Raw genomic sequence first — 16,735 nt, 5'->3', positions numbered from 1 at the left:
ATGAAATTCGCTGTATTTTTTGCCTGAGTGTATGATTTCATGTTCCATATGGCATCTTTGATTTATCATAAGACAATATGATACATACACTTTTTTTTTACTTTTCTATGCATCATACGATAAATCTTATGAATTTCGCTGTACATTTTGCGTGAGTGTAAGTAAGTTGGGAGTGTTGACTACAACCATGCATCGAGCTAAATACGAGCAGGACTGTCGACTTAGAAGAAGGTAGTGACTCCAAATCGTAACTGTACAACTGTGATGCTGACGATCCTGTTCTTACTGTTAGGATCGAGTGCATCGATATGGGTGAAACTGCTGCTCAAAAATACAGCTGCGATTGATTTCAAATGCAATAGGTTTCGACCATAAATGCGCGAAGTGGAACATTTGTCCACATAAAAATTTGGTTTATTACCTCTAAGGGCAAAAATTACCCAAAGTTGACCCCCTTCATGTTACAAATTGTCACAAATTTCTTTATGCTCTATTACGTAACAAAATTTTTTATTTTTTTTTCTTCAGTAAAACATGTTACTTAACGTTCTCGTTTATACCCCCTTCTCCATATGTCACAATATGTCACATTTCGTTATATACCTCCTCCCTTCCCCTAAAAGCGTCACTAGATTCTAGATATGGTATTGCTTTCGCATAGGAAGATGGTTAAATATCTTTTACCGGAACAACTTGAAGCACAACATTGAGTTAAAATGTTTAAAACAAGCTATTCGTCTGTATGAACACTAGCGCACTCAATATAAGACTAAAAGATTTGCCATCACGCACTACTGAAGTGTCTTGCAAAATTATTGTTGCAGTACTGAGAAATGCCGTTTGAAATATGGCTTGAACGAAATCACATCAGAGCACAAAACTTTATTTAGAAAATTGATTTAGGTGCTTTGAATTTAGTTTGTCAGTAACTGGCACCAACTTGGGGCGAGTTAGATACTAAACCCAAACACTTCACACAACTGTTGTGAACGCCTAATGCACCAGGCTGATCTCAAGTGATGTCTCGAGAAGCAAGCACATAATATCTGATTAACCCTTGTTTTTTGATATGGAACCAAGCGTCTGGCAAGAGTTCTGAGAACTGATTGGATTTAGTATCTAGCTGGTGCCGATTATGTGCTGGCGAGATAAAATCCAATTTTTGAAAGAATTTCTTCTCTGGCAATAAAAACCATTCATGTAGTGACCAAGCGATTAACCTGTCTTATTCTTTTCTCCGTGACCATAGTTTAAAGTGTTCCCTTTTCAATAAAATTGCTAAAATCAATGAAGTACATGATTAACAAGCCGAAAGCCCGTTGAATGGATACCTAGCGGTATTTGAACATTCATAAATAAAAATATTTATTTTTCACTAAAGCCCTAAAATGATCAAGTTGTTTGTTTGTTGTTTAGACATATAAAAATTAAAAAATATATGAAAAAAAAATTAATGCACAAAATTTCCGTGATCTTCTTCTTCATCACAGGAGTACATGGCCGAGGGAATTCCAGTAGATATGGTAGAATTCGCCGATAACCGCCCCGTTCTGGACATGCTACTGAGCCGACCGCTAGGCTTGTTGGCCCTTCTTGACGAGGAATCCCGTTTCCCAAGATCCAACGATCGATCTCTTATTGGTATGTATTTCGAATTTCAATAAAAAATCTGACTGAATAGCATTCCTGTTCAATTCCACACGCAGAAAAATTCCACAACAATATCAAGTCCAAATTCTACCAGCGCCCAAAGTCGGACGCCGTGTGCTTCGCAATTCACCACTTTGCCGGTCGGGTTGTCTACCAAGCGGATGGTTTTCTGGAAAAGAATCGTAACTTCCTACCGGCGGAAATTATCCAGTTAATCCGGCAGAGCCAGTACGATATGATTCGTTTTCTGTTTCAATGTCCGATCACCAAAACAGGCAACCTCTACTCGGCTATCCAGGATACCGGATCCCGGCAGAATGTGTCAAACTTCATTAAGGTTGATACCAAGGTTGGTATATTTTAAAACTCTTAAATTACCCGGTTTTACTAACACAAAGGTTTTTTTTGCACGCAGGAAAAGTTCAACTCCCGCGGACTGGCTTCGCAGTCAAGAGCTCAGCAAACGGTAGCCACCTACTTCCGCTACTCGCTGATGGATCTGCTTCAGAAAATGGTCACCGGTGCACCACAGTTCATCCGATGCATCAAACCAAATGACATAAAGGCGGCCAAGAACTTCGAACCGAGCAAAGTGTTGAAACAGCTGCGTTACACCGGAGTGCTGGAAACGATTCGGATCCGTCAGCATGGATTTAGTCATCGGTTGGCGTTTGCTGATTTCTTGAAAAGGTTTGTCTTATTTTGAATGTACGGTCACTACAGGTGAATAATTTTATGTTATCCCCCTCAGATACTACTTCCTCGGCTACGGATTCGAGGAACGCGTCGTCGCTAGCCGGGAATCATGTCGTTTGCTTTTAGTGCGTCTAAAAATGGATGGATGGGCGCTCGGGAAGTCCAAGGTGTTTCTCAAGTATTACCACATCGAGTATTTGTCCAAACTCTACGAGGAACACGTAAGAATTTAATCAAGCTGTTTGTAAATTTCGTTAGCTTGAATGTGTGATATTTCGCAGGTTCGCAAGATCGTATTGGTCCAGGCATGCGTACGACGTTGGTTAGCCAAAGGTCGCATCAAACGGGAGAAAATGGCGCGGGTGGCCCTCAGTGCAGTTACCTTGCAGAAGCATGTCCGTGGCTGGTTAACCCGTCGTCGCATGAACAAAATGCTACGTGAGAGACAGGAAAAGGAACGCATTGAACAGGAGCGAGCTGAAAAAGAACGCATTGCGAGAGAGAAAAAGAATAATGGTAAGTTCAAAATTCGACAGCAGGTTTTGATTTGCTAACCACATCAAATTACAGAACAAAACAAAGCCAAACAAGCCTTAGCTAAGGCGAAGATGATCCATCAACATTCCAACCACGAATTGATTAAGCCTTCAGAAAAACAAAGCGTTGATATACACAACAAAGAAAATGAAAAAGCGGCAATTGTAATCCAAAGCTACTACCGCGGATACACGATCCGGAAGCTGAAGCTGACCCCTGAGGTCGAAGCCAAAACCAAATATATCCTCGGAATCGCTAGGAATCGTGTCGAAGCGCAGCGAATGATGCAGAAGGAAGGCTTCTCCAAGGAGGACGCCGCTCGCATAATCCAAAGGTACTATCGTACTCACAAGAGCAAGAACAATAACAGCAACAATCGGGAAAGTAGCCGACATAAGGCACCAGCACCGCAACCCAGCAAACCCTTATCCACCAAGGATCAACAGGTGGATTTGATTGCCTTTTCGCAGAATGTGCACATGTTGAACCAGGAAGTGCACAAGAATCTACGGGCCACCAAACCCGGAGTGCCTCTGGATGCCATAGAGAAGCTACCCAGCGAATACAAGCGCCCGCCGGGTTTTGTGCTTGTCCCGGGACTGCTGGGGACAGTGCCCGGAGGGGAGTTCACCAAGTACAGTTCGTTCCGCAGTGCGGGAGATTGTGATCACGAGATGACCAAGGAACTAATTCAGAGGTGAGTTTTTTCAACTGATTGTTTCAACCAAGCCAAACAAGCTAACCGTTTCTTCAAATTGCCAAGTCCTTCACTGTCAACCGAATTCGATGACATCTCCCCGTGGGATCTGCCGTTTTACGAACTGGAACGCAATCTCCGCTCGCAAAGGTTTTTGCATCTGTTTCTGGTTTTGCTGCTAGCGTCCATGCTGTTCACCTGGTTTATCCTCTGGGTTTATAAATGGGGATGAGTGTGTGCGAGTGAGAGCGTGAGATTGCGAGCATGCGACCAAGGTTGTAGTTTTTGTTTCACCGATTGTAGTTTCCGCTCGGCGCTAGAGGTGTGTGGTAGCAGTAAGCTAGAAAACGGATGGTGAATGCCGACCGTGGAGTATGGCCGGCGAGCGGGGAAAGCTTGAGGTCCGTGGTCCTTAGGGGTGGGATGCCATTTTCTAGAGATAAATACATAATTTGATACGGGATTACAGGGGTTAAGCAATGTCAAGACCAGTTTCAGCTGATTTTCAGCTTGTGGGAAAGTTAGTTGGTCCTAAGGTCAGAATGTTTCGGCTGCCTAAAAGTCATGTTGAAAGATTCTGGTCTCCACTGAATATATTTTTATCGAAGGGTTGAATATGTAAGAAAGGTTCCTAGTACCACCCGTTGTTTGGCGAGAACCGGTTTCACGCTGCTGAAGTCCTCAATACAGGTAGTACCGGTAACATACCAGCTTTGCCAGGTGTACCTGAACGAACACGGCAACGCTCGATGCAAAAATAAACTTCCGTTGACATGTCGACTCGTGTAAAGAGCGACACCATCCGTTACTCCATTTAGTGGTGTCTGTTATCCGTTCGAACTGTAACACGCACGCCGTCCAACCGAGGCCTTCCGTCATCTTCCGCATTATGCCTGTCACGCTGGATAATGGAAATTGCACAGTAGACACGATCGCGTTCTTAGATGAAGGATCACCATACACGCTGGTGGAGAAATCGATTATGGGCTTTCTGGGAGTTCAGGGTGTGACTCAACCGCTTCGCGTGAGATGGATAGCCTGAGTTTCACGACTCGAAGGACTCTCAAAGAGTAGACTTTTACATCTTAGCGCGAGGGTCAAATCAACGCTTGAAAAGTACACACACGGTGGAAAGTTTAAAGCTTCCACAACACACACTAAATTTTTCGCCTACCAGTTTCCGAATTTTAGCAAGCAGCTCCCAAGATTCGAATTGCGCTGAAGGATATACACTTGTATACATTGATCGAATCACAAATAAGTCAACTAGAAAACCGATAGCGGTTAGGTCTAAGCTTGACTGGACTGTCTACGGGCCGGCGGGCATACACCACACGGACCTGCGATTAGTTGGACTCCATTAGTTGACACCATGCCGTATCGAATCAAGAGCTTCATGACCTCCTGAAGAACCACGATGGGGAAGTCAGGGATCTCCGTAGCCTTGCTCCTGGGATGATTGCCGAGTATTTAGGGTAGGGAGTAAAGCTACGTCGGCAGAACTGCACGCAGTAGTAAGATTTGGTATGTTCGTACATTGTGTACAATTCGAAGAAGAAGGAGCAGCGTTTGGTTTTGGATGCCAGAGCAGAAGTGAAAAGAGTATCGTTCAACTCGAAGCTGCTGAAGGGTCCGGTAGTGGTCTGTAGTGTAGTGTAGTGGATTCGGTGCAGACATAAAAGAAATATACTATCATCTGAGGATCCGCGAGGTGGATAAACGCATACTAAGATTCTTGTTCCGGAATACTCCCTAAGCGATCTCAGAGGTCTACGACCTTCGGCTCTACCAGCTCCGTTGAAATACGTGAACGCGAAGGAGTTTGTAAGGCAGTTTACGAAGGCAGCGGAAAAAATCGTAAATAATCATTACGTTGACGACTAATTCGACAGCGCAGCTGAAGAGTTCCTTCAGGTCATGGGGAAGTAGAAAACAGACCAGTGCGTACGTTTCAGTGAGGACACAAAACGAGCCGTGAGCGAGTACCAGGTACTGTCTGAAGCACCACTAGCGACGAGGTCTTGTTTTCTAAGGCAAGCGACTGCTAACGAAGAGCATCGTGATTAGCTGCGTCATGAGTTTCTTTGATCCGCTAGTACTACTTTTTACGAGAGACTTTAAATCCAGGAGCTGTGACGCAGAGAATGCGATTGAGGCCAACAATTGATCAAAGAGGGTGCTGAGAAATGGAATCAGTAAGATTGTTGAAAATGTAAGAGGTTGAAAATGTCCGCATTCCTCGGCATTACTTCCGCGGCAGGCGTAACTTGGAGCTCAGTAGCGTTCAACTTCGTATCGTCGTCGATGCCAGCGAGGGCACATACGGGGCTGCGGCGTACCTTCGGATTGAGCTGGTTGACGGTCCGATGTGTTCGCTAGTGATGGCAAGATCGAAGGTCGCACCACTGAAGCATCTCTCGATTCCTCGTCTGGAGCTGCAAGCATCAGTGTTGGGGGGAGACTTGCAAGTTCTGTCTTCGAAATGTTGTCCTTTGAAGTAAAGCAGCGATACTTCTGGAGTGATTCGAAGACTGTACTATTGTGGATTAATTCTGACCACCGGTACAAGCAACTCGTTGTCTTCCGGGTTGGAGAAATCCTCAGCCTTACAAAACTGAGAGAGTGGCTATTAGTTCCGACTAAGCTCAACATAGCAAACGCTATAACGAAGTGGAACAAAAATCACTCTATGTGTTCTGATGCGCTAAGGTTTCGAGGCCAGGCTTTCCTGCATTTTCCGGAAGAGATATGGGCATGCTGTGTTCCGAAAATTTGGCAGAAATTTTCAAACTAATTAAGCTGTGAAAGCTCGAAAAAAATATCTTGTATGGCAGGCTATTTGTTTCTGTGGCTTGACCAGCCACATTTGCACCGTAACCGACAGCATCAACCAGAATATTTATGTGCAGGAGTGTCTGGAAAAACGTTTGTTGCTTATCTACAACCAACGTTATTGTTCTGTTCGGTTTTGGCCGGATTTGGGAAAAATATTGAGCAATCGTCAAGCGGAACCTCAAGGAGACGCGAAAGCCGTTTTCGAAAAAAAACACGATTTTGAGATATACGCCTTCAAAGTTTTTTTTAAAATGAGTTATATTTGACCTAAATAAAGTCATGTATTCTGGGGCCATACTGACTATCTTCGGTGGTCACAATAGCGTTAAGAATGTCAATTTGATGTTGTCAAAGTGCCATTCTTTCTTCTTTGTTAGGCCGATGACATGCTTACGCGATTTGCGATGCGGTAGCGGTAGGGGAGACTGAGGAGACTTGATCCTTTTTTTTTTATTTTTCAATCCAACTCCGTGAAATGATAAAAAACTATGTATTTTTTAAAGTTTTATATTGTTTCTAGGGATGACTGATAATCATAAAAAAAATTACATGGAAATATTATACCGGACATGAGCTATTAGAATTTCTGGAAAACAAAAAAAAATATGAAAAATTCTTAGATTAATGGAGACTCGATCCCTAATTTGGGGACACCTGATTCCTTTTTGAAAACGTGTTTAAAAGAGCATGTAGGGTAATAAGTCTATTTTTACTCTTTTTTTACTATCACTCTACCCCTCTGAAGCCTTTAGTTTGAGCAGCGTCTGCCATCTTGGCTCAACGCATTGGCTCAAATTGTATTGCGATAATTGGGGTACTCGATTTAAGTTTTTGCTGCGCTCAAACAGAAGATTTTCACCATTCTGAAAACAATTTTGTTATTATATTGGCTCTTAATAAGAGGCGAATGTCTTTAAGGTTAAATTCTCTATAATAGGAATAAAACATAATTGTCTCTTAATAACAAAGCAAAGAAGTCGAAATAATAAAATTAATAATGAAATAATGTGGTACCTTCCCTAACAGGGCAAAAATAGGTACCTTATCCCATTCAAGGTTATAAATGGATTGCGGTATTGATTAAATTGTTGTGATTATATATTGTCATTTATGTTACTACATATTACGCATCTCTCGCCTGATTTTTTTACGAATTCGCCGACTCTCCGTGCAATTATTTGAAAGCTGTCTTTATTGTGGTTGAGGAACGTCAAATGAGGGATGCAGTTTCCGTACGATAAAGCGTTCATTTTTGACAGTTTTTTGTTATTTTATGGCAACAATGACTTCAAATGCTCTGGCGTGAATTTGGTTATTTTCAGTGGTGTGTATGAAGCATGGCGAAGGGGATCAAATCTCCACGAATTTGAAGAGATCAAGTAGACCAATAGCATCAATTTCAGCAAACTTTAGTAAAAATATAGTTGAACAAAAAAATCAGCTCAATAATAACATATTCATACAATTGACATTCTCCTGTAATTCCGCATACAAAAGTTTAATATGCAGTAGGTAATTTTATCAATCGTATAAAAGTTTGAAAATTTTAAAAATAAATCTTCATTTCTTCTGAGATTTTTTTTTTAAATCGGTACAAATTCGGTTACACATGTCAAATTTCTGTTTTTTTGCTTTAAAGAAATTTATGTTTAGATAAAACTACGCAACTTTCTAGTATATTCGATTAATGTATTGTGATCCACCTTTGAGTTACAATGATGGAATCAAGTCTCCCCTGGGATCAAGTATCTTCAGTCTCCCCTAAGCGAAGCGATCGGCCTTAGCCTCTTGCACGTTCATCCTTAACGATTGTTACGCGTCTCTCGTCCTGCTTTGCGACAAACTAACAGCTTGAAAAATCTTCAAAACTGCAATAATTCCTTTATTTTTTGGCTTTGATACATATGTATCAGTTTTCGCTAGTAGTTGGTAGGGGGAAGTTGGCCAATTCAGACGTAGTAAGGGTTTATGAGCAATGGAACTGAAACGTGTCAAACGAATCACAAATAAATATTTTTTCCTAAAAGCATGATCAATTGCGCACATTTTTTAAGGCGATTTTTTCCGATCTTTTACCGTATTGTGTATAAACGGTTCTGTGCAAAATTACATGATAGGTCCGAATTACCCCAACCCTGTTCCAATTCGGTCCACCCATTTCTTTTCGATTTCTTGCAATAGAAATGAAGTAGTATGCCCACTATGCTTGTTATTAGGAAGCTACGGTACGACTGCTTTAGATACTTCGAAAAGCAGCAGATATGTGAAAATACACTAACGCCACACAGTGGCGGATCTTCTAACAAAAGTCGGACAACACGTAAAATGTTGTCTAATTTGGTTGAAAATCACAAGTTAAGCTAATTTTGAGGTGCTGAATTCATCTTTGATGTCAAAAGTCTTAAAATATTGGATGCATTTTTCCATACAGTGTCACTGAACCTTTCCTATGACTATGATGCCATTTTTATGATAGATTTTCCGTTACGTTTCATCAATATCAACAATATCATAAAAACGCAGCTTTAAATCCATTCTATAACGTGTTGTTTTACTATAAATTTGCTAATTATCTTGCACAAAACCCCATGCGTTTTCATAGCAGTAACAAAACTTAAAAATCTCCTTAAACCCGTTTGCGCACCTAGGCGCAGAACGAGACCATGTTATTCGAAAAGTAGAGGTAATTTCCTATAGAATGTATAATTTGTGACCGAATTGTTTCCTCTGATGGTACAGAATGCATTCGGAATAAAAGTATTGTTGATCTGACCACCTCAAACATAATTAAACAAAAAAGTCATAGTTCCAAGCAGACTTTGTGCGTATATTATAATCGCAAACCACGTTCTTTTGTTCCCCTATAAACACAACTAGTTTTACACTGTTAAAATCAAACCTAAATCAAAAGAGCAACATGCATTTGAAGTGAACATAGAAATTGTAGTTTCGTAAATGAAAATCATTAAAAAGTCCGGACATTGCTTCGTTTATACTGCTGTTAAAAATCCAGTTTATATCCAATGATCATAAAATTTTGAAGATATATCATCCAATACATGATTAAAATTAAGGAAAAATATAAATTATCAATATTTCAAACATAACTTTTTGAGGTTTTGTCCGGCCTCCGGCCACTGTGCGTCGTAGAGAGAAATACTGAACCGGAAATCTAACGTACGGGCCCCTACCACTGTATCTTGCTTGAGTACTAAAAAATTATTTCATTGGAATTCACTGATATTATGTATAAAATGGAGAAAATAAAAAGAAGAAATATAAAATGGAAGAAATTATTAAAAGAATGAAAAAAAACATAAAAAATGAAATATGAAAAAAAATCAAACAATGGACTAAAAGTAAAACGAAGAAAAAGTGCGCATAATGGCAAAAAATTATAAATCGAATGTTTTTAGCAAAATAAATATAGAAAAAAAGATAGGTGGGTAATGTCAGAGACATAACCGGAGTGAAGTAGAATACACTTGGGATTGTTTATATAAATATGTAGGTTATCAACGGGATTTTTCGGGAAAGGGAAAGACTACTAATTAATTCTTCATTACAATAATGGTGTTTCTGAAAAGGACCGTTTATGTTCGCTTTGGCAAATGATGCGCTAACTTCTGCTCTCTATTTCCGGATTGAACTGTTGTCCATGGGTGCGATACTGACATGATTGGTGTAGCTGTAGCGTTATAAACCGTTTATGGTTTCTTTCTGCATCGTATAATGAAAATATTTAATTTCTGGATCAATTAAAGAAAGTTGGCGTTTGGTCACGGGTTTCTAACAATAATATTGTATTGCGTCTACCACCTGCGTTTCGAAACAATATTATATTTGTCAAGTTTGTTTGAACATTTGAGCGGAAGGCGCAACGCACTGATCTACCTTAGACGGTCACCGCACACATAACTCATTGCTCAGTCTGCTAGTGATGTGTAGACTGGTCAAATTTGAATTTATTTTTCGAGTTAGTTAAAAAATATGGGTGGGTAATGTCTGCGACATAACCAGAGTGTCGTGACTACACTTTGGAGCGTTAATTCAAATCTAATGCTATTGAACGCAATCACGTTTGAATGGGAAATTTTCAAATGATTCGTTATGATAATTATGGTCAAGAAATTAAAAATTAATATTTCCATCGTCAACTATTCTTCTTCTTTTCCAATCTGCAACATTCTTTGAAAATATTGTTAAAATTTTATTGATGAAAAGCTGAAAATGCGTTTGACAACACTGCCCACGAAATGGATGGTGGGGGAAGGACGCGTATTTGTTTAGGTTATGCTAGTATTAGTAACAGCAAGGAATGAAAAGGAATGGATACGAGCGAGCAAGAATTTGATAGTAGTGCGGATTCGTGCCACTATACTAAATATTGGTCGGTCGGTTTTCTCATCATGCGTTGTACATCAGAATAGCAGAAATTTTCGCGCCATAGCCCGTACCAATCAGACCACCCACAAGCAGTCAGCAACGAAAACCATCCGCGAAAGTATCTCAACCCCTGGTGACGTTGAGGAGCCAAATTCTACGGAACATGAATTGTCACCCTGTGAGAGATTCGCTGCTATCGGAAATGAACGTAAATTTCCTCCCACGATAAAACAAACCAATAATCCTTTTCAGGCCCAAATTAATTATATTGCAAGAATTTTTAATTGAAACTTTGTAACACTTCGGTTGTCAGACATTACATGCTCGTCTTTTGACATTAAAAATGTCTTACTCCACTATCTGGGGGTGGGTGTCATTCTAAATTTTGAAAATCTCCTATGTAACGAAACTATGTAAGGTTTGTACGGTTATAACTTCGCAATTAGTTGATGGTTTTCAATAATTTATACACCAATCGATTCAGAAACACCTGACTTTAATATATAGTTGCTAATAAGTTTGATGTACTATATAAGTATTCTGTGTTACTATGTTTTAATTGCCGCAAGGTTCTACTGTATCGATTTTGTTGGCTATTTTCGGCAAATTTGAGACTAAGAGAAACGAAAGCAATGAAATTGAAAGACGGATAGGTATTCTAGAGCGAATCAGTTATAAACTTAGAACGGAAAACTAGAACTAGGCAGGCTCATATGGGCATGATCGAAAGGATATGTGAAGAATTCTTTGCCTTATGCAGAGTCATTGCTTTCGTTTCTCTTAGTCTCAAATTTGCCGAAAATAGCCAACAAAATCGATACAATATCAGTATTCTATTGAAATACTGTTGAATTGAAATTGAAAAATTTCACGAAAAAGGGGGAAATATGCTTACACCAGGCGGCTATTCCGAGCAGAGCCGTCAATACAAGCATTTAAGAGGTCAATCAAACAAGGGAAAGTTATAAATATATGTGCTGATCCTTTTTGCCTTATCACTCGATACTTGATGGTCGACGAGTAGTGTGCGGACGATTCTCATAAACAAACGGCCAATAATTGCCGATGTATTGTACGTAACAAACAGAATCTTGCGGGAAATAATCAAAACAATTGTGTAGCAGATTCCGTAGAGGATACGATTTGTTACTTTTTGTGTGTAGTCCCAAATAAGTCGATGGCATCCCGAGCAGAGTCTGATAACAAATTGAGAACTAAACTTGATGTTGTGATGTAGTAGGGAATGATTGCTCAGGTTGTTATCGTTTTGGTCGTTTTAACGGTTTAAAGATCAAAATCGAAAGCAGAAAAATTGCACTATGACATCAAACAGAAAATTATTCATGCTATCAGTGAAAGCAAATTTAAAACTCATTGAGATGGTGAAATATTTCATTGATAACAAAATAGGTAATTAATTTGATATTTGCCAAAGAAATAGAAACAAACATTTTTTTCTAAAAATGTAAGCACATCAAAATGAGATCAAAATATGATGTCATATCTGAAAAAGTTTAAACTGATATCAAAATAAGATTTCAATTTGATGCTTGATATCAAAATATGATGTCTATTTGCTGTAATTTTGATGTTGGACTTTGCTCGGGATTACACGAATAATATGGCTGGCTCACAAAAATGGTCACATTTTTAATGTCATCGTGGTCCTTTCTTCTACACAACCCTTTAATTTTTTTCTTTATTCATGCAAGTTATACATACGTACAAATCTTATACAAGATTCCCGATTATTTTTCTGACTGATTGGTTTAAACATTGTGTATTTTGGTTAAGTACAATGAAAGTTACAAACTTTCGAAACGCGACCTTCGGTTTTTTCCGAAATTTTGAAATGGGGCTTCTATTTTGAAACGTTAGTCGTAGTCACATTAATAGTTGGCGAAAGAAAAGATTTTCAAATTTAATTCTTTCTAATGGAATGATAGCGCTTAAAAGGGCTAATTTGTTTGCCGAAGAAGATATTCTCCGGGTGGGAGATGTTTGTTCCAATTGTTCCTGCTTTTTAACACGGAGCTGCACAAATTAATCCACGGAGATGAATCATAATAATCAACTTCTCTCTCGGTGTTGACATCTGACAAGTGGACTTGCTGAAAACGACTGAAATGACAATTCTTTCTGACCAGATTTTCGGCTTAGTTCATGAAATTAGCGGGAGCCAATCAGGAACGAGCTTCAGTCAGATGATTTGAAATCGTTTTTTCCTGTGTGTATGCTATCTTACATCCAACAGAAATGAAAATGATGGCTTCTGCTAGTAGTACGTTTCGACACAAACTGATTCATCCACCAGTCGTGTACAGCTCACAAATATTTCTCGGTATTGTACAGCCATCCGTTCGCGCCAAGCAACCAAATACGAATGTTGATAGAAACAAGTCTGCAGCGGACCTATATTTAAAACTTTTCATCATTTAAGTGTTCGGTTGGTGCACCATATTGACGGCTCTGGCCGAGATGAGCTGAAATCTTTCACCATTTTCGGTAGTTTTTGAAAGATTTTTTAAAACACAGTATTTTCGTTATTAATACATGTTATACATTAGACCGGCAACTTTTTTGAACTTTTTTCGGAACACTCCTAAATCAATTGGTAATTAGCTCTACAAACCATCTGCCAAATATGAGATTTTTCCTATAGCTCTAGTTCACGAGAGTTTAGAAGTTTCTATTGTGAAATATGTGGAAAATCAGAAATTAAAAATCAAATTCCAATAAAAATTTCCACAGTAATTCTGCATACCTCAAAACTTACGGTGGCGTAGCTTATTTTATAATGAACAGCTTTGTTGAAGAATGCATATTGATTGGAGGTTCCCCGACAAAGTTATTTAATTTTGAAGACAAACGGAATTTTTGAAATTTCCTATTCTAAGCATGTGCGAGAAAGAGAGGCAACACATAACTTTATATGAGAATATCTTTTTACTGCCAAATAGAATCAATTGGAAGTTTTCGGCAATGTTGATCGTTACATCTTAAGCTATATATTTGCAGATTTTGGGATGCTCAAGATGATACTGTCATTTTTTACTGAATTTTTTGTTTCTATTGCCAATTTTTCATATATTTTCACATACAAACTTGAAAACTCTTGTGAGTAAACTAGAGTTAGCGGAAAAAGCTCATGAAGCCAATTACCCTTTGGTTTAACAGTGTTCCGAAAAAAGTCAAGCCGGTCTATTATACATACTCCAAATTTTAATACTACATTGCGGAACATATTTTCGATAAAATTGCCTTAAATCTCAAATCATACTATGAAGTATGATGGAAGTTATTAACGTTCAAAATCTGACGCGACTATCACAGCCGATATTTTGAAACGGGCCCCCATATTGAAACGTTAGAAGTATTCTCCTTCAAAATAAAAAGTGAAAATTTAAATGGAAAAAAGGAAAAATAACAATAATAAGCAAAATGAAAGCTTAAAAATATGTAAAAAATTTATAAAAGGGCATTATTTTAACAATGGAAAAAAATAAAACTGCAGAAAAACGGAAAGCTAAAGTATTAGAAAACATGGAACAAAATACGAGAAAGGTAAATAATGGGGTAATAAGACAAATTGGGATGAATTTGTAAACAGTAAAAATTCTTGTAGAAATGCAAAAAGGATAAATAAAAATAAAATATGTAGAAAAAAAGGAATTATAAAAAGGGTACATTAAGAATAAACGGAGACAAAGGGACAAATTTTAAAAATTGGATGAAATGACAAAAGAAACAACTAAAAAAGCAGGAATTAAAATATGAAACAATAATAATGAATGTAGCATTCCTTAGAAAAAATGCAAAAAATGGAATAACAGAGAAATGGCTGCTTATTGAAATAAGTGGTAGTAATAAAAAAAATGCAAAAATAAAGAAAGTGAAAAGTCGAATAAAATAATAATATGGTAACAATGGAAGATAGATGCGAAAGGCAGAATGCAAAAATTACAGCAAAACTAAAACAAATACCACAGCTTAAAAAATTAATTAAATTTAACAAAATTAGAAACAAATCCATGTGGAAATAAAAAATTAATGAAATAGCGAAACATGAATCAAATTTCAAATAAGGTTTGTGGTTGGCTTTTACGCTGTGCTGGTTTCGAAAACATCACGATCCTATAAAAACATGAATTTTCCCGTTATCTGTGTTAGATGTGGAAACTTTGAAATATATTACGAGAATGTTGTAATTGATTTCTAGTAAATAGTACAAAAAATAAACCGTTACGTTCAGGAAGCAAAAGATATTGACGTTCAAAATCTCACGCTCCTGTAGCTACCAAAATTCTAATCAAACTTGAATTATTTACCAAATAAATTAGAGTTCATTGCATTGGCCAATACGTATGTTCCATTCGAAGACGATAAACTTTCGGTATCAACTTGAATCTGAATATCAGTTTTCTTTTGGATTTTGTAACCAACCCATGGATTTTAATATTCTTTAAGTTTTCGAAGTAATTTCGAATTTTTTTTAGTATATCAAGAATTTTGTATGACCGATTTGACCAAATTAGCTCTCAAATAGAGGTAGGGTTACCGCCTCTTGTGGTACTTTGACCCGAAGAATTTTATTGACCAAGACTTTAAGACATATGGGTATGTGCTAAAATCAATGAAAATTTCGAATTGACAGAATTTTGGAACACTCTCATCGCTTTCTATTATATAAATGGTTAAAAAATGTTTGCTCTATTTATTTTATGTAACTTGTAACAAAACGAGGAAAAATATCATATTTTCTTCAGATTCACCGCAGAGTGTAATGTTAGGGCAAAGCACACCACTGTTCTGTGCCGTTCACGTTTAGATGTATTTTTTTTTTCGCATTTGTAAACAGTTTTGTTGATTTAGTTGGTTGTAGTACTTCGCTTCCACGGATATCCACAAAGAGTCCGTAAGCACCAACCATTCTAGCTGTGAAGGATAACCCGAGCGAGCATTGCTCCGCTCCACAGCAAACAAACACGGGGCGGGAAATTACACTGCAGTATCTTTTGAGATTATTTGTGAGCGGCTTATAATCTGTTGATCCATTGAAGCGAAGAACCTAAAGGGAATAAGTAAATCTGAACCCAAATGATGAACATTTTTTATATATGTTGGCCAACACCGAGAGGGGACCTCCTTTCCGGTTAGGGCCTGCAACCCGAGGATGATTTTTATGATGATCGTGTATTCGATGATTTATAAAATTATGCCGAGAGTAAATATTTCACTGGATTATTCCGGGTTAAATCCGAATTACCAGAACGAAGCCCCGGAATTTGCCTCCAAACATCGATGTGTGTCAACCTCATATAGAAGGTTTAGAAATTTTCCGTTTCTTTCTTTTCGACAATAATCCAGCAGTTTCGATGACAGGAAATTCAATAAATAAAAAAAAAATCGATCTCAAAAATTTCGAATCGTTCGACCAAATTGAGTGGATATAATCTCTTAAATTATGCTGAAACGTTTTGAAATAATTCATAATACTTTTCAGCACAAACATTTTCCTACTGTTATGTGACAATGCTCTATTCATTCTCAAGCAGCTTATTAGAGTCTGAAAGAACGAGCTCTACGAATGTCTACAATTAAACGCATTAAACGTTTGGTTTTTTTATATTTTATAATATTATATTAGGAAACGACGTTATCCTTTTAAGCACTCAATTATTGGTTTGGTTTCATTAGAAACAATTTTACTAAATCTTTCAACAGCTAGTAGATGGCTAATCAAAATATTAGTATTAAATATATTAGTTACAGTTTAATAGAGCAACCAATAAATGTTGTAACCCTACCTAACCCGCCATGCCCCCCACCAATCCAGAACTATCGCAATCATCCGACCATTGACAGGGCCGTTTTTCCAAACCAACTGACTTCACCTATCATCAATTTTCCAATTCAATTCCAAACCTGCCTGCT

General features: G+C 38.0%; 1 protein-coding gene across 5 annotated transcripts in view; it reads left to right on the top strand.

The window, feature by feature from the left end:
• The window catches only part of LOC131691787 (myosin-IIIb-like), a 306,173-nt gene that overhangs the window by 284,774 nt on the left and 4,664 nt on the right, over window positions 1–16,735 (top strand). For 4 of the 5 annotated variants that reach the window (XR_009305852.1, XM_058978428.1, XM_058978427.1 and 1 more), the window contains 7 exons: window positions 1,491–1,641; window positions 1,707–1,999; window positions 2,066–2,340; window positions 2,402–2,567; window positions 2,628–2,862; window positions 2,917–3,580; window positions 3,647–3,730. Coding sequence is in view for 4 of the 5 variants with exons in the window: in XM_058978428.1 (XP_058834411.1) it covers window positions 1,491–1,641; window positions 1,707–1,999; window positions 2,066–2,340; window positions 2,402–2,567; window positions 2,628–2,862; window positions 2,917–3,580; window positions 3,647–3,730 (1,868 nt within the window). In the remaining variant the exon portion in view is untranslated. The remainder of the gene's footprint in view (window positions 1–1,490; window positions 1,642–1,706; window positions 2,000–2,065; window positions 2,341–2,401; window positions 2,568–2,627; window positions 2,863–2,916; window positions 3,581–3,646; window positions 3,731–16,735) is intronic. The other variant, XM_058978429.1, reaches the window with a different exon arrangement.

This window comes from Topomyia yanbarensis, chromosome 3, assembly GCF_030247195.1.
Source record: "Topomyia yanbarensis strain Yona2022 chromosome 3, ASM3024719v1, whole genome shotgun sequence".
NCBI classification, from domain to species: domain Eukaryota; kingdom Metazoa; phylum Arthropoda; class Insecta; order Diptera; family Culicidae; genus Topomyia; species Topomyia yanbarensis.
The sequence above is the reverse complement of the archived record's forward strand: the minus strand, read 5'-3'. Positions and strand labels throughout refer to the sequence as shown.